This window comes from Pseudonaja textilis, chromosome 2 (assembly GCF_049901715.1).
Source record: "Pseudonaja textilis isolate UNSWEBS1 chromosome 2, rPseTex1.2, whole genome shotgun sequence".
NCBI lineage: Eukaryota > Metazoa > Chordata > Lepidosauria > Squamata > Elapidae > Pseudonaja > Pseudonaja textilis.
Window position 1 is genome coordinate 216,039,792 of NC_141991.1, and position 20,887 is coordinate 216,060,678.

A 20,887-nucleotide genomic window follows, 5' to 3' on the forward strand; every position below is an offset into this window, starting at 1 on the left:
ATCCTGTCTTTATTACTTCTTAGGAACTCAAAGCAACAAACATACAATACTTTCTCCTCCTATTTTCCCTAAAACAACCCTGTGAGGTGGATTGGGCTGAGAGAGCATAGCTGGCCCAAGATCACAAATTTTTAGAAGTCAAAGCTCAAATCCTACCCAGCATACAATAAATGCTACTTTAAGCATTCTTTCAACTATCATGTCTCCAAAAAGATTGGTAGAATAGAAGCAATATAGCTCTCAATAGCAAAATATCCTCAATACTCTCCATTGTCATAACAACAGAGAATACATAAGAAGTATAGACACAGGATCATGAAATTTTAAGACTTTTAAGGAGCTTTTATAATTTCTGTTTGGAAAGGGATATAGTTTAGTTTTCTGAAATGGGATCTGCCTGATTAATATGTCAACCAGCCTTCTCCAACCTGACAACTCTACAAATTAGTTGCAATACGCCAACTGCCATATTGACTGATAATTCTGAGGTCTGAAAGTCCAGAATAGTTCAGTTGAAGGAGGCTGTTTCAAATTACTAGTCATAATTAAACCACCACTCAGGAACAAAGACAAAACTCTCGGAGGCCGATTTCTTCCTGATTAGTGGCTAGAATTAGAGCACTGCTTAAAGAAGAATCTTCTAATCCACAAAGCAAATTAACCAGATGGCAAATGATTTCTCAAAAGCTAGAAGCAGAAGCTGGGCAAATCTCCTGCAGAGGGAAAACAATCAAGGCAAGAAAGTTGAGATGGAATTTCTTTTTACAAAAGACAGATGGACACTGGCTCTGTAATGTTTGAATATAAGAACATCCACACAGGAGAAAGATGGTTAAAAAAACGTTGAGAAATGTAGCATCTACAGCATGTCTTCTCCCATTCAATTTCTCCTGCTAAAGTTGAAACCTAAGTGACCTTTCTCCCCTTTCAGGAGATCCAGAATCTAAGAAAATAGTCTAGAAAAGTCTAATCTATTCTTACTTATGGGTGACTGTCTCTACTGTATATATCTAAACTGAAGGCAATAATAATGGAGATGACTAGAATACAAGTGAATGTGTGTGAAATTAAATGATATAAACAGATTCATTCCACACCTAATTCATTAATATGGATCAATTAGCCAACTGGTCCTGTGGAACTGAATGTTTACACTAATTTGAGAATAGTAATAATAGTCAAGTGTGTTTGACACCAGTCTGCTTTACCTTTGCTTAGCTTATTATAGTCAAGAATGAGACTATCTCCATTTATAACAAGGAGGCTATACATTTCTCCTTAATGGAGGGACCAATAATAGACCTTTTAAAGGAAATAGTAATTAGGTTATCCTAAGAAGCAGACTTAAAACATATGGTTAATTGATTGCTGATATTAGTTGATTGTTATATCCTCTTCTTTAGAAGGCATCCATAGATTTTTACCTTATTCATACTGTCCCATAAGTTATCGCTGTACGTGGAATTATAGCTGTAGTCATGCAAATAGATCTGAATGCCAGTTTGGAAAACATCTTTATGAAGATAGTTTTTTAACATAAACAAGAGAGAAGATCCCTGTCAGAAGAAAAACATATTATAAAGTTAAATGCAAAACTACAGTTCTAATTTTATACAAAAACATGATGATTAACTTAACTTACACAAAAACATGATGATTAACTTAAAAGAAAACCTAACCCAGCAGAAATGGTTATACTTGAATGTGAAAGAATTGATTTGAAAAGTGGAGAAAAGAGGGAAACAAATTTGAGCTGTTTTGAATTTAATGACACCTATTACTGATAACAAGAGTGAACTAGAAAAAAATTAAGGATGGAATGAAGCTGGATTTCTTCTTATGATGCTAAACATGGTTTAGAGCAGGAAGCTTTTTTAAAGAAAGGCTATAGTTTAGAAACACATTTTATCCTTCTGGTTTGAGCTTCTTCGGCGACAGACCAAAATCTGCGATCGTGCGCAGTTTCGATCTGTGCTTGCTGCTGGAGCACCCTGAGCCGGCTGGTTTCGGGGCTAAGCCATCCTGTAGAGGTGGTGAAGAGTGGAGAGATTGTCAGCAGGGTCGAGGAGAGTTACATCTCTCCTCCCCAGCTGGCCATTACTCCCTTTCCCAAAGGCGGTTACAGCGGTGGTCAGAAATGGCCATCTCAAAGAAGAACTCGACCAGAAAAAAATGTGCAGGAGGAATATAAGAAGAGAATGTTTTGGCTGACTGGGTCAAACTGAAAATGCAACAATATAATGTACCCTGGAATTTGAATTATAAAGAACAACATTGTCCCCAAAGAAGACTTTTAAGTGGTGAATGAGAGAGGGAAGGGAAAGGATTTGGTTTTTTTTTTCTTTTCTTCCCTATATTGACAACTAACAGACTTAAGCAAGAAACCAGCAAAAATCCATTTTGACATTAACAGTTATTTAAGCTGAAAATAAAATGTCAAAGGGATAATAAAGATTTCTGGATTCTCAAAAACTTTTTTAAAAAGGAAAAAAACAAAAGGGTGGGATCTGGAAAAATGGAGGAGATCACCCTGGAAGTGAAAGGAATTAATAGTGAAACTTTAACAAGATTCCTAAAAGATACATTTTAACTGAAACTTTGTAAAAGATAAGAGAATTCCAAGAAGAGAAAGTGGAAAAAAGAAGCAAGAAGAAACAGCTTTGGATTATTTGGATTACTTGGTGATTTTTGGATTTTTGACTATTGGATCTAAAGGACTAAAATTAATCGGGTGGTTGTTTAAAAGTTTTTGAAATGGTATCACTCTTGGAAGAATTGAGAATGGAACTTAAAAGACAGAAAAAAGATGCACAAGGAAGAGGTTCTTTGGGCTTCATATTTCAATTTTTAGAAATGGAGATCCTGAACTATGAGAAACAACAAGAAATGCTTGTAGAACCAGAAGGGCGGGACAAAGAAGAAGCCATCTTCAATGACCCAGAATTTCTATGTGGGGAAAAGAACGGAAAAGGGGGAAAGAGAGTGAAAAATTTAAGTTTTGAAAAAACAACCCCAAAAAGAATAGTTTGAAAAGTAATTACAACATTAGGAAGAAACAGAAGAGAGGATTACAGAAGAGAGAATCAGAATTAGAGAGAGAAGGGGTCAAAAAGGGAAGGGAGAAGAAGAGGGGGAAGAGGGAAAGGAAAAGAAATTATAAAGGACAGAAACAGGATATAGAGAAACAAGGAAAACGAACAATGATTCAGGGTATAAGCCTATTTAGAAGACACAGAGATAATGGCTGAAAATTTAATTGAAAGGGGATTCTGAAGGATACATAAGATAGTATTGTTATATTAAAAATGAACTTTGAAAATATGAAACAAGTGTGATTAAAATGATAGCTAAAATACTCACTGTAATGGAATGGAATGTTTAATAAATAAATGAAATAAAGAGAATGAAATTAGGAAAGGAAGGGAACATTTTAATTATTATAAATGTGTTATAAAAATTTAAGTGAAGAGGAATATGAAAGAAACATGAAAAAATTATGGAAATATTATAAGTATTCCTAGAAGTATGATACCCTATTAAAAAGAAATGTTAAAGATGTTAAAGATTATAACTAACATTGATAGAGCTAAATTGGAATAGAATAAGTATTTTATTTATTATTGTTATATATATATATATATATATTTTTCCCTTTAAGAACTTAGTGCGTATTTTAAGAATGTACCAAGCAGAATTCGACTGAAAGTTATGTGCTATATTGAATGTTATAATTGTAAAAGGCATAAATTGAAGTTTCAATAAGAGTTGAATGGATAAAAATTAAAAGATACAAAGGTGTCATATTCCAATTAGTAACTACAGGGAAAAATTTTGTTTAATGAGAAAAAAAAATATGGAATTGAAACAGGACAGACAAAAATATAAATATAATGACTAGAAAGATATTGAAACTTAGAAAAAGATATATATAATTGAAGTTAGGAAGGAATGAGATAATTAAAAGTAAGATTGAGAAAACTAAGGGAAGGGAAAAATTATTGAGAAAATGTTAAAATAGTAATAAGATATGGAATAGAACACAAAGATGAATATGAAATTGAATTTGTGTCTGTATGGAGAAGTGATAATCCGGGACCATGCTATTCTCAAAAAAACAAAAACTTTACTTGTATTATGTTTTGTGAAAACCCAAATAAAATTTTTATATATAAAAAAAAGAAACACGTTTATAATGTTTTCTGACCTTCAAAAGCCCACTGATCATGGCAGGTTTACTACAATGAGAAGAATGGGAATTATACAAATTAATATTACTTCCTGAGGCTTGGCCCTTATTTTGGAATTTAATTGAGGGGGGGCAGAGATGGGCAAACATCAAAATTATTTTGCAAAATGAGTTCACAGGAATGATTTGAATTCTACAGATTTCCCATCCCTGATTTAATGTTATATCCAAAAGCATTCAAAAAGCGCTGGAATCAAGAATTATTTAGGATGCCATCAGTAAAGAGAGAATGAAATTATTCTTTCTTACTCTTTATTTGTCTGCTAAAGCAAATCAGATTAAAAATAGTTCCCAATAGGATTTATATTTTCCATTTGATTCTCCTGTCAACGCCTCCCTCCTAATTCACTTTTGAATTTTTTTTTCCCTTTGGCTACTGACATTTTGAAATCACATACTAAGAATGTGATTTGAAATAGATCGGTGTCAACTTTGCAAATGCATTTAGTTTTATTAAAACCACATTTACAGGATATTTGAAGTTACCTTGATGTAGGAGACTATATCAAACATTTGTTCAATCTCTGCTGATGAGTTGACAGGAAGGGTAACCGGGTGAGATGAATTCATGGAATCTTTCTCCATGGTCTTAAATTGCAGATTTAAAAAAATGTCATCCTGAGGAATTGAAAAGGCATTTAAGTTAAAATGAACATTAACAAAAACATCATAAATTTCCCTAGTGAATAAAGATTGGGAGATTTTTTTTTAATTATCTGGTAGGTCCTGTGAGATTTTCTTTTTCAAATTATTGTATTTAGTTCCTTGTTCTTACTTTATTATTACATTTATAACTTGCCTTTTCTCTTGGAGTTCAGGTCAAAACATGCATATTTTTCATTACATTTTCCATCAATGTTGTGGAATATGTCAGGATGAAAAATATCATCTGGCTCAAAGTCACTTGGCCAGTTTTATATTTGAAAAGGGATAAACAATTGCACTATTACAGGGGTCGCCAACCTTTTAAAACTCAGGGACCACCAAACTCATAATTTTAAATCCTGCGGACCAGAGACCCTGGGAAAATCCCCAAAAATGTCTGCAGGAAAATTCCCCACCCCGTTTTCCTACCAACCAATCATTCTTTATTTTGTATCTCAGGATACTGTCTCCAGCTCCATTCTCAAAGGGAGAGAGAGACTTTTGGCTTCATGCAAGGAAAGCAGCAGAAGCAGCTCAAGTCTTTCATTCTCTCTTTCAAACTCTGCCAGAAATGAGTCTTTGGCTGCGCAGCCTCTTGGAACAGGATTGCAGGGTCCCAAAGACTCATTTCTGGTGGAGTTTAGGGAGAGAAAGGAAGAGTTTTGCTCTTTTCCTTGCGTGCAGCCAAAAGCAGAAGCAGAAAGAAGCAGCCCGGTGGCCAGGCCAGGCGCATGGAGCGCGTGGGGCAAGTTTTCCCCCCTTCCCCCCTTCCCCTCACTACCTTGTGTTGTTCACAATGCAAGCAATGTAAGCCTTGTGTTCCCATGCAGCCTGGATTAATTGCTTTAGAGGGTGCTTTGGGGGTGACATTTCTCTGCGGACCACCAAAAATTTCTCGCGGACCACCAGTGGTCCCTGGCCCACTGGTTGGCGACCACTGCACTAATAGATCTGCTTCTTTAAGTTATACTAGGCAAATAACACAGAGGCCCAATCATTTGATAAAAAGTACACATGAATGATCACGTATTCCTGAAAATAATGAGTCTGGGAAGAGGCAAAACAAGTGAGTACAGGTAGTCCTCAACCCACAACCACTATTTAACTTGAAATTTTGGTCATAGGTTATTGTGGTTACCCATCTGGCTACTCAATGACCCAACTCTTCCTACTGTGGTAGTTAAGTAAATGTGCAGGAATGCTTCAGGGGCTTTGAGCCCCCCATTCCTTGAGGGGCACTCACTGTCACATGAAACCGGCTATGGGCTGAAAAGCTAGGCCCAGGTGCATGCAGGATTCCTTCCTCATCGCTCCACTCCCAAAGCCATTTTCTTGCCCCATCACATTCAGAATGACTCAGCTGATTAGGTCTAGTGGCACACAGGTGTCCTTAATCCTCCCACCACCACGCCCAAAAATCCTGACACTGTCCCACATTCTCCACATCTAAGGCAATCTGCTCCAGGGTGAAAGTCTTCAGCCAGCTAGGCTCAGCAGCACACAGGCCTCCTGCCTCCCCTCCATCACTCCAAGAGGCCTGGCTTTCTATCTCTCTTGCACCACTCCCAGAAGGCCTCAGATGGCTAGGCCCATTGATGTGCAGAAACTTGCCATGAGCTGGAAGGCCTCAACCAGCTAACACTTCCAAGAAGCCTGGCCTCTCTGCCCTACCATGCCCAGAACCACTTACCTTTCCCTTTCCTTGCAGCTGTTGATAGGCATATCTAGTTGATGCAAAGCTCAGCTAAAAAGCTATTATGAAGGCAATCTTCTTTAAGGCTGACCAGAAACAGGAAGTTCCTGCTCCTGGCCAGCCTTTAGAACAGGGGTATCAAACTCGCGACGTCATGGTGGCATGACATATTCAGTGGTGGTATTCAGTTTTTTCCCCTACCGGTTCTGTGGGCATGGCTTGATGGGGGAGGGTCATGTGACTGAATGGGCATGTCCAACTTGACATCACTCACGCCCACACCCACTCACTCACATGACCCCCACCGTGGTGGTGGGACTGAAGCTCTTTTTTGGCGCATTCAAAAAGCAGAGGCCAGTAGTTTTTGGTGCAAGAAGCTCCAGCCAGCCAACTCGGTTCTGGCTGGCAAAGAGGCTGGGAGGCTTCTTGCATCGAAAAAAAGAGGCAGTGGCCATAGGCATCTCGCAACAGGGGAAGGCGAGATGCGGGCTGGCGGGGAGCCCAGCGGCTATCAGCTCTAGCTTGCCTTCCCTGGCAGCCAGCTACAGGAGGAAAGTAAGATCATGGCCATGGACAACAAAAGAGGCAGTCGTAGGAGAGGAAGTGAGGAAATTAAGGGCCAAGGCCTCTGAAGGAGGGAAGATGGGCGACGCATCGTGCTTAAGGGAGAGCACGTGGTGAGCGGGCGGTGGCTCTGGAGCAAGGCTGTAGCTGGAGAATCACATGTTCCCTGACCCAGCGGCTCCAGGGCCTTGGAGAATAGCACGTCCCTAGGGCCCGACCCACAGCGAAGGGTCAGCGGGCAGCATGCATTGCCTACCTTTGGTGAGCTGAGCTGACCAGGCATCAACAAGGCAACTGGTGAGGAGATTAGCTTGGCCGCGTGATGAAGGCAACATATATAGGGCAGGAGTGGGCGGGGCGAGCATCAAGCAGCCGGAAGGGGTGAGTGAGTGGTGACCGGGAGACCAAGTCGGGGGCATGGCCAGCCAGAAGTTGCTACTGGTTCGGAGACCCAGGCCAAATTGTTGCCACTGGTTCTCCTGAATCAGTGCGAACCGGCTGAATACCACCACTGGACATATTGGGACTTTTTCCCCCCCTCACTAAACCAGGCAGGGGCAGGGCCCGCATATGACACATCCGGCCCACGGGGCATAAGTTTGACACCTCTGTTTTAGAGGGATTCCTCTCTAGCCTTATGTGGGGGAGGAAGAGGCCAGGGTACTTGGGAGTGGTGGGAAAACAGAAGGCCCATCCATCGCTGGGCCTAGCCTGCTGAGGCGGGAAATTTGTATGTTCAGACTTGCAAGATTTTGTTGCTGAAACCTTACAATAAACTACAGTTAGCTCATCTACTTGTTTCATGTTTACCTGAGAGAATTAATATCATTTTTGCAAGTCTGAAGGTACAAGCTTTCCAGGGTCACTTTCAGGCCTCTGGTCAATTAGGGTGGGTCTTTCTAAGTTTCCTCCTGACTGTTAAGTCTTTCGGGGCTCCTCCCTCTCATCTGATTTGTTTCCTAATCTCTTTCCTTTGCTCTCTCAAGGTCATACACACCTTCAATTGTACAAATACATTTCTAAATAATATAATCAGTTCTAGCTTCTGAGACTAAATAGGAAGACAAATCAAGTCAAAAGATTCTAACCTACACAATAACACATGAGAAATATGCAAACCCACCGATTCTCCAAGCACTTACAGTATACAAATCTGGAAAGATCATCTTCATGGCAAGATTTTCCATAAAAGTAGCAAATCCTTCATTCAGCCACAGGTCATTCCACCACTCCATTGTTACCAGATTACCAAACCACTGCAAACATAAAGCACATATTTTAACTCTATTGTTACTTTTTGTGTCAAAAGAAAGACCATTAGGCTGAGCTATATACAAGGACTTCCAGATCTATTCCAGTCTATTGGTTCTAGTCAGAGATAGCAAGAATTCAGCTCAAGACATCTTGGGGGCTACCATATCATTATCTTAAAAATGAAAAATGAAACATTCTAAAAAACCAGTGTGTCCGCTTCACAAAATAACATTAATCATTACAACAGGAAATAGAACAAAAAGTTTGTACTGGGGCTATATAGATTTCTTTAGCTAAACAAAAAGCCACATAATTGAGTATATGATTTTTAATAAGTGCCTGTGCTCATAGCTTATGGTATGTTAATGTTCAATTAAGCAAAATATTCAGAAACATCTTACTTGCAAGACACAGTAACAATATATACAGGAAAAGCCACGTTAACCACCTAACTTGAGAGCCACAGCCTGTACATACCGGTAGCTGACATGTATTTCCAATTTGTTATTGTCTGAGAGTCCTTCTTGTGTTTTTTCGTGCACAAATTAGTATGCAATTTTTAAACATTCTCCCTTTCCTTAAGACTTTCATATATTTTGACTATATAACAAGAAAGGAGGAAGACTAAAATAAGGTAATTTCAGGATTCTCAATTCTACTGCTCCCATATTGCATGCCATACACTCTTGCTAGAAATGGTATCACATGGAAAAAATAAAGAAACCACTTCCCATTTAAATGTGTCAGTGGCAGAATTAGCTTATTAGAACAATGGAATAAAAATTGCAAAAGATAAGCTTTCTTGTAGACTACCAGTTTTAGAATTTCAATTATTTAAAAAGAAAAACATCTATCGTACAAAGAAGTATATTTCATACCTGATGGGCTAGCTCATGAGCAATTACTGTTGTCACTCTCTTTTTATCAATTGCTGAAGAGGTATTATTATCATAAAGGAGTGCTGTCTCACGGAAAGTGATTAAACCCCAGTTTTCCATACCTGCAGCCTGAAAATCTGGAAGAGCTACTAGATCTGGAGAAAGAAGGAATAGTTATTTTAGATACACTGGCAGCATTCAGTATTTACTAAGCCTATTGAATCTTGCAATCAAACATACTGATATATATGATATGAACATATAGAGTAAATCAGCCAGCTGGATGACTTTGAGCCAGTCACTCTCTTTTAGCAGAATCCACCACAGTGTTGTTGTTATGGGGAAAATAGAAGGAAGGAGATTATGTGTATTCCCCATTTTGAGTTGTTTATAAAAATAACAAAGATGGGATATAAATAAATAAAATATTTAATTTCATGAACATATCTACTGTCCCTCCTGAACTTCTTGTCATTTTTAAACAACATATGATCAATATGTCTAAATATTTAAACTATCCTATATCTTTTATAATTTTTTTTTATTCTTAAACAGGCACATATATAAATATGTCTTCTCAAAATGCTTAATTTTGAGCATTCACCATTTTTAATCATACAATAATGCAATGAAGCAGTCTCTCCTGCTTACAACGTACCAAAATACCTTATTGCTAAGAATTAGGCTACACATTTGTCATTACTGTAAACTAATAAGACACTCAGACTGACTTGATAGATGGGCAGCACACAAATAAAATAAGTAAATATTACATTTTGCCTCTTGCTCTCCCATTCATTAAAAGCTCTGTTGCAGTATTACATTATTATGTACATTCACCTAGTGTGTATACACATAGCAGAAACTAAAATATAATAACTTAATTGTATTTAATTTTATAAATGGATGTATCTTTCTATCATATGTTTTGTTGTTGTTAGTCGTGAAGTCGTGTCTGACCCATCACAACCCCATGCAATTTTATGTACTAATTTATTTTGCCTATTTACTACCTTTGCTGACTGTTATCATATCTCACCACTATATTTCCCACCCTAATATTAGCTATGATTTCTAAAAGGCGTTTTTGTTTCCCATGAATGTGCCCCCTTAAGAGTGTATGATAAAGAAAATTCATTAAAATGAGGTCAAACTGAAGTTTTATTTACTCTACGACCCACCATGCCTACAGCCAGGTGAAATGAAAGCAACAGCAATCTCCTCGTTGGTTTCCTAGCAAATAAAAAATTATTGGCAGCCTTAACTTTACCTCCGGGTTAAACTAAGACTTGTTAACAGTAATATCAGTAATGATGCAGTTAGCAAAAGGAAGATAAAAACCAAGGCATCACTTGTTTTTCTGCTGGACCTGTTCCCTTCTCAATTACACTTGTTATATCTACACTTCTATTTATTGCCATTAATTCTAGTTAGTTTTATTGAGATTAGATAGAAATCACCTGTGCTCTTTAGGCATTCTCTTTAATTATGGTCATACTTGGCATTAGACACAAGCTGCTCCTCATCACCCCCCAAAAAGTGTTGTGCAAGTTATACTACTGATGTCTGCCTCAATCAATGCTATTATAACTTTTAGATAAACAATCACCTCATTGTGTTATTGAACTATATGGTCATTGAATTCACTAGGAAATACAACTACATGTACCAAGAGCTGCTAAGTGTCATTTGGCAGGTGCTCATATTTTGGAATGTTTTCTCCCTTTGAAATTTAGGAGGCAATTACTGTAACAGTCAGTTTGATGACAGGGTTAAGGCACCAGGCTAGAAACTGGGAGACTGTGAAATGCTATTCCTGTCTTGGGCACAAAGCCAACTGGTAATTTTAGACCAGTCACTCACAGACGTAGGAAGAAAGCAATAACAAACTATTGATGAAAAACATTGCCAAGAAAACTGTAGGGATCAATCCAGCCAGTTACCAGAAATCAGCACTAGCTCAAAGGGGCAAAAGGAAAAAAATGCTATAAAATCTTTAGCCACCTGATAAAAACTTACTCTTCATCCGGACTTCCTGATATGAATGTTGGAATACTATTTTTTTATTTTTTTTATCCTCTCTTCCATCCCTTTAATGAAGATATTTTATGGAATGTTGTTTTTTTATATTATTGTTTTATATTGTTTTATCATTTGTTTATTATAAATTGCCTTTAGATGCTTTGGCATTTAAAATTATTTATAAGTGCATTAAATCAATACATCAATAAATTTGTAATGTATGGGATTGACATTTGAAATTATTTAGAAGATTCACATAGGTCAAAGCACAGCAGGAAGAATTAACCTTTATTTCTTTATGCAGAAAGATAAAATTGTTTCCCTCATAATTTTCAACTGGGTACAACTACTTCTTCAGCTTATGAATTAGTTTAACTGATTTGTCTTGATTATTATTTCCAAATATCTTTGCTTTTTTTAAAACAAAGGGGGCAATAGGAGAGCACATCATAGCTTATGAACTAATAGAAGTCTGACATCATTTGGAGTCTTTGCATACCAGCCTTTTAAATCTTTTTACAAAATGAATCAGAGTTTTACCTCCCAATTGAAATAAATGTTTTAATTTATTTTTCCCTGGATTACTAAACGTGTCTAAAAATTCCACAGTTATGTTCAAACTTGCCCTTGCCTTTAAAAATAGTTTTATAAGGGAAGCATACAATGTTGAATCTGATAAGAACAATTGCTCACCTATTTTGTTAAGTGGATATGTTATGTTAAAATAATTCTGGTAAAATTCAAGAAGCTTCACTGCTGTGTTTAAGGCATATTCAGTCTGCCCAAGCTTTTGTGGTACAGCATAAACAGATACCTGGCACAATGGGAAAGAGAGAATAAATCAGAGGAAAGTTTCAATGGAATTCAGTTTTTCACTGTCTACATTACTTAGTAAAAAAAACTAAAGATTTTCTATAATAGTTGATAAGCAACATTAATAAGAGGGTACATGGATAACCAAGTTTCATTATTTATGATAAAAAAGACTGACATTATCTTAGATTCATTTGTATAGCATATTATAAAGCAAAATATGGAGATGTTTTCCTTATTTTTTCATTTCTAAAGACTCATATCCTGATAGGAGAGGAGTCATTTCTATGATGTTAATATATACATGTTCACAGATCAGGTCTGGACCACAAGTTGGGTATTTCTCCCCTTCCTTCAACCAGCATTAACAGGAGTGACTGAGATTTCCCCCAGACAAAAATAAATCTCATCAGGTGGAAATAAAAGGAAGTAGTGGGTAAAATAAGAACTAAAGAAAAGCTTTACACTACTCAGTCTCTTCAGATTTAGGCCAGCAAATGGATCTTTCATCAAGATGATTCCTAACATTTCTCCTCTAGCCCTGACAAAAATAAGCAAAGAAATTAACATACCCTACTCAATGTTGTAATAATTTGATATGATCAAAAATAAAGCAACTAAGGTAAAAAAAAACCCTAAAATCTACTTTCAGTAGTGTAATGACACAAGCTAGTGAACAAGACTAATTCAAATCTAAGAAGTGTAACATACTACACGGGGAAACGAGTAGGTGTTTTTGGAAGGGTTACAGGAGCAAAAAAGTCCACCTACCAGAATCCCATTAGTTGTCTTACTGATACATTTGAAGTTTCCAACAATGACAGCTACTAGGTAAGTGCTCATTTTCAAGCTCACAAAGAATTCATCTTGAAATAATCCATTTGCCAAGAGATTGGTTGATTTCTGGAAATACAAACTGGAGATCAGAATTCAATTATGTAAACAGAAGCTGCTGGTCCTGGAACATAAATCATAGAAGCCATCTGTTCTATGCTGAGATACTTGAAAAATGACTAATACGCAAAACATAATATACAGAACGTTATTTCCTATGACTGCACTACCCAACAGTTAGCAAATTTAGATTATATCAATAAATCTAAGAAGTAAAAATCAGTTCAGTATAGAGCAAGTTCATCTGCCAGAGTTGAACCAAAAATAATAAGCACTGATTTTATAAAGGTATTTGTTCGGTATGTGATATGCTTCATGAATGTGTTAACTAAAAAAGAAATATTCATCCAGAGTATTAGCAGGAACCACTGCTAATACTCAGCTTATCTTTTGGTTGCATGATGCTTTCACACAAACACAATTTACTTCATGATATGATCTCAGCCTGTCTAGGGTTCTTTCAAGATTGCTCTTACAGTACATTACATTAACTTAATATACAGTTTATTAAGAGTAACAAGGCCACCAAATTTGCAAACCATCATGAAAACAGGAACTCATAGCATGAAAGCAAATTGTGCAAGCAATTTAATGAAGAATTAATTATCAGTCTCCCCATTTTTGCTTTTATTTCAATTTCACTTGAAAAGATCAGGATAACCCACAGGTAGGGCATATTATGCACAAAATGATGCTACATGATAGCAAAGTTAAAAAGACATTCTAGAGAACATTCGTTAGGGTGCCAAATAATTGCACTGTAAAATTTCCAAGGGGAACAGTCTAATCCCACTACTAATCAGCTACTAATCAGCTAGCACTGCATTCTCACAATAATTAAACTTTGATACCCAAGCAAGTCATTTAATTAAATAAACAAAGCAAAAAAAAAGCCTTAGGATACATTGTATTTCTATTTTATAGTACAGTAATTATTTCTAAATTCAAATAAATGTATACCAATTAGCAAAAGAAAACAATTTAAACATTTAACTCTTTTGCTTTATTTTTTTCATATTTCAGGCTATTATTAGAAATACCATAAATTCGATAATCATATATAATCAACTAGATTTCTATAGTGGTACACTCTACAATTATTCATGTTGATGTATAATAAAAATCAAATTTATGTAATGCAAACACTAAGAATCTACAATTATCAAAGTATTTTATAAATTACTGAAATAAAATTAATAATATCATCAGAGAGATATATCCTAATTAAATGTTCTTCTGAACATATTGGTTTCTAACATTTCCTAGATGTCAGAAGTGATGGAGTCACCCAGATTTCTAATGAAAGGCTACTATATATGTGCCAAAACTGAGAAACAAAATGTCCTAGTTTCCACTTTGATCCCATAAGGGGGAGGAAGAACTCTCCATCTCAAATTGCGACATGTGTACTGCATGCATAAGATCCACTTAAAGAAACTGCTCCTTTAAGAGGCCTGGTTCCAAGCCACGTAAGGCTTTAAGTCTGGACAACATTAAACAAACCATGATGGGATTCAGCTTAGTTCAAAATCCACACACCCCCAAACACACACATACATATTAAACAAATCACTATAGTCTTCCAAGCACTAGGTTGATTCCCACTGCATTACTGCTTGGCTCAGGGTGGAGATATTTAATATATAGTGATGATACAGTGGCCTCAACCAGCAAATGAGTAACAGAGTTGGAAGGGACCTTGGAGATCTTCTTGTCCAAACCCTGCTCAAGCAGCAGACCCTATACCATTTTAGACAAATGGCTGTCCAATCTCTTTTTAAAAGCTTCCATGATGAAGCACCCAGAGGTTTCATCCATTCCTTCTTGTCTTCCTTCTGGTGTTTCAGAAAATAGGCTGACCCCTCTTCTTTATGTCAGCTCCTCAAATACTGGAACACTGTTATCATGTCACTCCTAATCCTTCTTTTCACTAGATTAGACGTACTCAATTCCCGCAACCATTTTCCTATGTTTTAGCCTCCATCTCCATCTTGTTGCTCTTCTCTGCATGCTTTCCAGAGTCTCAACATCTTTTTTTTTACTTTGTGGTGACCAAAACTGGATGCAGTATTCCAAGTGCAGTCTTATTAAGGCCTTATAAAGTAATACTAACACTTCACATGATCTTGATTCTATCCCTCTGTTTTAATGCAGCCTAGGATTTCATTGGCTTTTTTGGAAGCTGCAGCACACTGCTGGCTCCTATTTAAGTGATTGTCCACTAGAACGCAAAGATCCCTCTCAGTTACTGCTATTGAGTCAGATTTCACCTAATCTGTACCTGAACAAATTCACATTACATTTTTTCCCCACTTTCCTATCAACTTCTTCTATCCTCAAACTTTCCTGTTGATTCCTTCTCACCCCATCACGCTTACTAAACTGATGAAAGTAGGAATCTCGCCTTCTCCCCCTAGAGGGGCTTCATTTTAAAAATAAGACATAAAATTAAACCGCCCAGTCATTTGTGGCACTTCCTTAGTGACTATGCCCCCAATGACAATCTGTTTTAAGTTACTGGTGTCTAAGCTACTCAAGGCAGGACCCATGGCTATGGTCTATGTTAGGTATAACATTGGTCACCTAACTAGTTTGGGTAAGATAATATATATATATAAGCTATGATTCTTAGTTTAAAGTGTGTGTTACTTTAAATGCAAAGCATGTATTTTGGGTGTGGTGTGAAAACACCATAAGAGGGAGCAAGAGACGCTGATGAGACGCTGACGATTCCCTGACGCTTTGCTGGCAATTACTGGAGTTGCAAACGGAAGAGAGGAGTTTCTGAGTTTGTGCATATCTCTCTCTACTGCGAGGAGATAAATTACCGGACTGTTATTTTGTAAGTGTACCGACCTCTCATTTTCGACATTGGAATTTGCAAATGAATACTCCCTGGACGGACTGAACTAAGTGTATGATATATGGACTGTTTTGACTATGCTTTAACTCTTGCTGGAATAAAACTACTTTAATTGGCACTGTATCTGCTTTTACTGAGTGTAAGCTACACAACACTTATCTCACATATTTTGCCTGCCTGCCTGACTGCCCTGCAGATCTTGCTAGGGGTATATCCCTAACAGTCTACATCTCTTGGCACCACCAACTGATCTCACTTATTACAGGCAATCAGTAGTCTGGCCTTTCAACCAGCTAAGCACTCGTTCTTCCTGCAGCCTTCTCAGTTGCCTAGGCCAAATGTTAATGAAAAGATTCCTCAGCTATTCTTTCCCCAGCTACTTTTTCTCCACCCAGACTGAACAGCTACTTCTGAGCCACACTGGCATGGACTTTAGTGAATCCTGTTCTTATCTCTTTTCCCATTTTCTCGGTTTTTCTTTCATTTTATAATCAACTGCCACCATTACAGTGCTCTCAATCTTATGTCTAATCCCAATCCTATTTCAACCAATTTCATCATGCCTTAATTTTTTCTAAAATCTTGTCCTACCTATTCAACTGAGTCTTATTCAGCAACATTAAAACTCTAATAAAAGCAACACTTGAATCATTTTCTCTTTCTTCTGTTTGCTCTCACATTTTCACCCTTCATAGCAGACCACCAGCATCCAACCTACTTCTTTGTTCTTTTAGTTTAGTGGGACCCTATATAGCTGAACCACCACACACAGATGTCAGGTTTGGAAAAATGGCCACACTGTTCAAAACTCACGCTTTTATTGATCACCCTTCTTCTTTCTAATCCTGAAATCTAATTTTGCAGATCTGTCAGCCACAATTTTGGGGGAAAAATGTTACCATGTCCTTCCATTTAACAGAATATCTCTGCATCACTCTTTCTTTTTTTCTAGGCCTTACAGTAATTAAAAATCAGTCCACTGAAATGCATAATCAGTTACAAAATGCAATTTCTAATTCTATTGATGAAAAGGAGAAACATACTGCCTGTTCACATCCTATGTGTGGGATTCCTAGTACAATCTAGCAAGCTTCCAAGGGAAAGTGGAAAGTAGACTAAATCAATCTTTTAGTTTTTCTTATCTTCTAAAGCTACATTTACCTTTTTTATTGTGGAAATACAAAAATGCAACTAATAGACACATAAATTCATAAAATAAAGTTCTTTCCAAGTAATACAATTTTCCTGTTCTGTGGTACATGTCATGAACATGTAACTGTATAAATATTGAACTATAAAAACGTTATATAGCTATATACCTTTGGCATATTTGACAGAGCAATGTGTTGATCTTCTCTGTTGATTTTGACTCGAAAATTGGCTTTGAATGCTGGTTCATCAAAACAAGGGAATGCTGCTCTTGCTGACAAGGGTTCAAACTGAGTTGCTGCAAGCCAACTGATAAAAAGAAACACATTCAAATCTGATTTCTTTTTAATTTTTACAACATATGTTACATAATTTAGAAATAAAATTTGGAGAAAAAAAATTCTAACCATGTTACTGTTTCAAAAAAGTAAAATGCTACCCCACCTAGAATCGTGAAAGGATCTCAGAAGCCTCAATAGATTCCTGCTCTTTAACTCCCCCTATGGCCACTTCTGCTACTGCAGCCCTGTCAGTTTGCAGTTGCCTCTCTCCTCTGGATAACAGCCGTTCCTCATTTGGGTGGGAAATTATGCAGGGAGCAATTTCTTTATCATTTTGCTCTCTCCCTCGAGCCCACACTTTATCCAGCACCTTGTTCCTGCGGCATTCGTCCCTCTCTGCTGCCTTGGAGCCCTTTTGGGTTCCTGCAGCCTTGTCCTTTGGCTTGGGGATGTAAAATGTAGCCATCTGTTCTGGGGCTGATGGGTTTAGAGAGCGTGACAGTTGTCGAGCCACCCCCCCCCCTCTCCTGACATCGCGGCTAGCCTTTTGTGATTCTGCCATCTCTGATGACGATCTTACTCTGGAGTCACCCCGAGTACGCTGTAGCCTTTCACTTTCCTAAACCTACTCTCACTACCTGTACTCTTCGCTGCAGGTCTTCTGCCCCTTTAAAGGTACCGCAGTTAATCTCAGCTTCTCCAATGGCTGAAACCGCTGGGAGCCTCCCAAGCCAAAGTGCGGGAAGGAGATGAGGATGGTATTCAAACTCCTTCCTCAACCAGAACCTTAGTATCTTGTAGATCAGCCCTCAGCCGATCCAAAGTCTAATGCTGCAGTTTGACAGCTATCAAAGTGGTAGACCGGTTCTGGCGTGCAACAGAATTCAAAATTGGTGTTTTTATTCCTATTTTTCCAATCAATTTGAAAGGATTTGTTAAATTTGCTAAGAGAAGAAATTAACATGTCATCCAATAAGATGACTGAGTCAACTTCTGGGGAGGTCCCTAGCAGCAGGGGGAGTGTCATCAAAGTTTTGACAGACTCAGTCCAATCACAGGCAGAGACTGATCACCCAATCCTGAATGCTATCTCCACCACAATGGAAAAAAATATTCATCCTTATTTCCTGAAATTTTACAAGGCAATACATGTGTTCAACAAAATAACTTTTATATTAACAACAACCACAATCCTTCATTATTATTATTCAGGTATTTTGTATATAATTATCTGAAAACTAGGCCAGGTACATTACTACTAACATTATTAAATCTATTGTGTTCAAATTTTACCATTACACATGTTACTATGTACATATGCACCCATTTTCAGTCTGCCTTTTGTTCAGTTGTTGCTGGTGTTAATAAATAATGCAGACAAATCTACAGAATTCCTACCAAAGTAAAGCACAAATTAATGGGAGCCATTTCTCCATTTGTCAAACTGCTATATGCCAGTTACAAGGAGTAACTTTCTCTCAGTCAGATGGAATGCCAAATATGTGGATGAAGGAAAAATGAAACATTGAACCCCTCCTTTCAGTAAATTACATTTTATCTGCGCTTCACTCTTTATTATTCATCAGACTGTCACACTTTGCCAATATCATCCAACTCAATGGCCTAATATCACTTGGCCATAAGGTCCAGCCATAAACATGCTCTGCTTGGTCCAATTTAGTACAATACTATTAGTAGTGATTGGCAACAGTCTTTCTGGATTTAAAGCAAGATGCTTCCATGAAAATATCCAGATTTAAATCAGAGATTTATTTATTTTTGCATACCAAGATGTTCTAGTTCTAGAAAAGCAATAATGTTTTATTTCTACAATAAGATTCCGCAATATAGATAATATTAAAACTAATCTATAAAGATGAATATAATTATTTTAGCTATTTTATGTGCTAATCAGGAAGCCAGATATTTTAGTATGAAGAGAAATTTGAAAACAAATCAACAGGAAGAAAACAGAACTACAGTACATCAGAGATGTACAACCTTTTTCCAGCTGTGTTCTTCGGTTGGTTGTTAAGAAATATGCCAAGGATGGAAATTAAGAAAAATAGTAATTCCAAGACAAAAAACAAAAGCATTAACAAAAATTGCTTCTGAATTTGCTTATTCTCTTTGTTTTAATAAATTCCAAACTAGAAATTTAAAATTTGGCAGCAAATGTCTCCATTATTTAGGTATAAGGCTTTCAAAAGTTGCATGCAGTCCCAAGGCCTCAGGTTGTGTACCCCTCAATACATGCACATAATTTTTTTTCCAGTTAAGATAAAAATAAATTAGTTTTAACCTTACCTTGCTGAGTTGTTATTCTTAAAGGCAATTTTGTAAAAGCCAGAATAAGTGTCTGATAAATTAGAGGAATACTCTATGCTGATATTATATTTATCTCCTACAAGAAGAGCTTCTGGAGCTATAATTGCAATCTGGTCATTCATTGGGTATTCCAGGAAATCGACTGGTTTTGACTGGCTTGAACTCAGTGAAGCAAGTGTTACCTTGGTAATATTAAGCTTTGAACTATGAAGTATAACATGTGTAGTAACCTGGAGAACCTCCACAGTTATTTGAACAAAACCTGTAAATCTCATTGTGGTTAGATTTGGCTGCAGAACAATGTCATAATGGTTTGGAACAACAAATTCTGGAAGCCTAAAATGAGCCCATGGAAACAGTTTTCCATTAGTTGCCAAAGGATATATATCTTCCATTGTGTGGTTCTTGTTGTGACAACCTTCTTTAGTAAAAGTGCACTTGGGAAGAAGATAGATCGCCATTATTACGGAGACAGCAATCACAAGAACAACTGCACAGATTATTGTGGTCCTTACGGATGGAGAACACGATCCATCTGAACGTTGCCTATAACCAGCCATATTACTTCGCAGACCAGTACTTCTATTCATGAAAGACATTCCCAGAAGTTTGGCTGATGACGATTCATAATCCTCTTCATCCTCATCCATTTCATGATCTCCAAGACCACGTACAAGAAGACGAGAACTTTTTGGTTCATATTCTACCTCATCGGGCTCCAAAGGATGCAAGCTAGGCTCTTTAGCCAAGTCAACCACATCAGGCTCTTCCTCAAACATGCTGTTTTCAATCATATTTCTAGGTAACTGAACTCGATCTAAGAAACACAAAAACAACATGTTACACAAAAAGTAACTGAAATAGCTATGGTTGTGCTTTTGATTATTTTACATATAGCTGATAAAATTGGGGAATATATTATAGTGCTCATATAAGAAACTATTTGCAATGTATCTATAAAGTAACACTTCAAATAACTGCTGTAATAGCTGATGAAGAAATAAATGAATCAAAATGCTTTGGTGATTTCTTCATAATAAAAATGAATGATCAGAGATAGAGTATACAATTCAGACTGGATCTAACATTACATGAATAGAAAGCTACTTGCAAAGTGGGAATTCTATAGTCTAGAGCAGGGGTGTCAAACTCAAGGCCTGGGGGCCAGATCCAGCCCATGGGGTGCTTAGATCTGGCCCAGAGGGCTGCCCTGGAAACAGCCAAGGACTGGCCTGCAGTGCTTTTGCCAGCAAAAAT

General features: G+C 37.2%; 1 protein-coding gene across 2 annotated transcripts in view; it reads right to left on the reverse strand.

The window, feature by feature from the left end:
- Nucleotides 1–20,887, reverse strand: part of LNPEP (leucyl and cystinyl aminopeptidase) — a 55,996-nt gene that overhangs the window by 15,838 nt on the left and 19,271 nt on the right. For both annotated transcript variants that reach the window (XM_026719151.2, XM_087927019.1), the window contains exons 2-9: nt 19,610–20,447; nt 17,192–17,330; nt 12,887–13,018; nt 11,996–12,116; nt 9,281–9,435; nt 8,291–8,404; nt 4,733–4,864; nt 1,425–1,556 (exon numbers count right to left, since the gene is read on the reverse strand). In XM_026719151.2, coding sequence (XP_026574936.1) covers nt 1,425–1,556; nt 4,733–4,864; nt 8,291–8,404; nt 9,281–9,435; nt 11,996–12,116; nt 12,887–13,018; nt 17,192–17,330; nt 19,610–20,447 — 1,763 coding nt within the window. The remainder of the gene's footprint in view (nt 1–1,424; nt 1,557–4,732; nt 4,865–8,290; nt 8,405–9,280; nt 9,436–11,995; nt 12,117–12,886; nt 13,019–17,191; nt 17,331–19,609; nt 20,448–20,887) is intronic.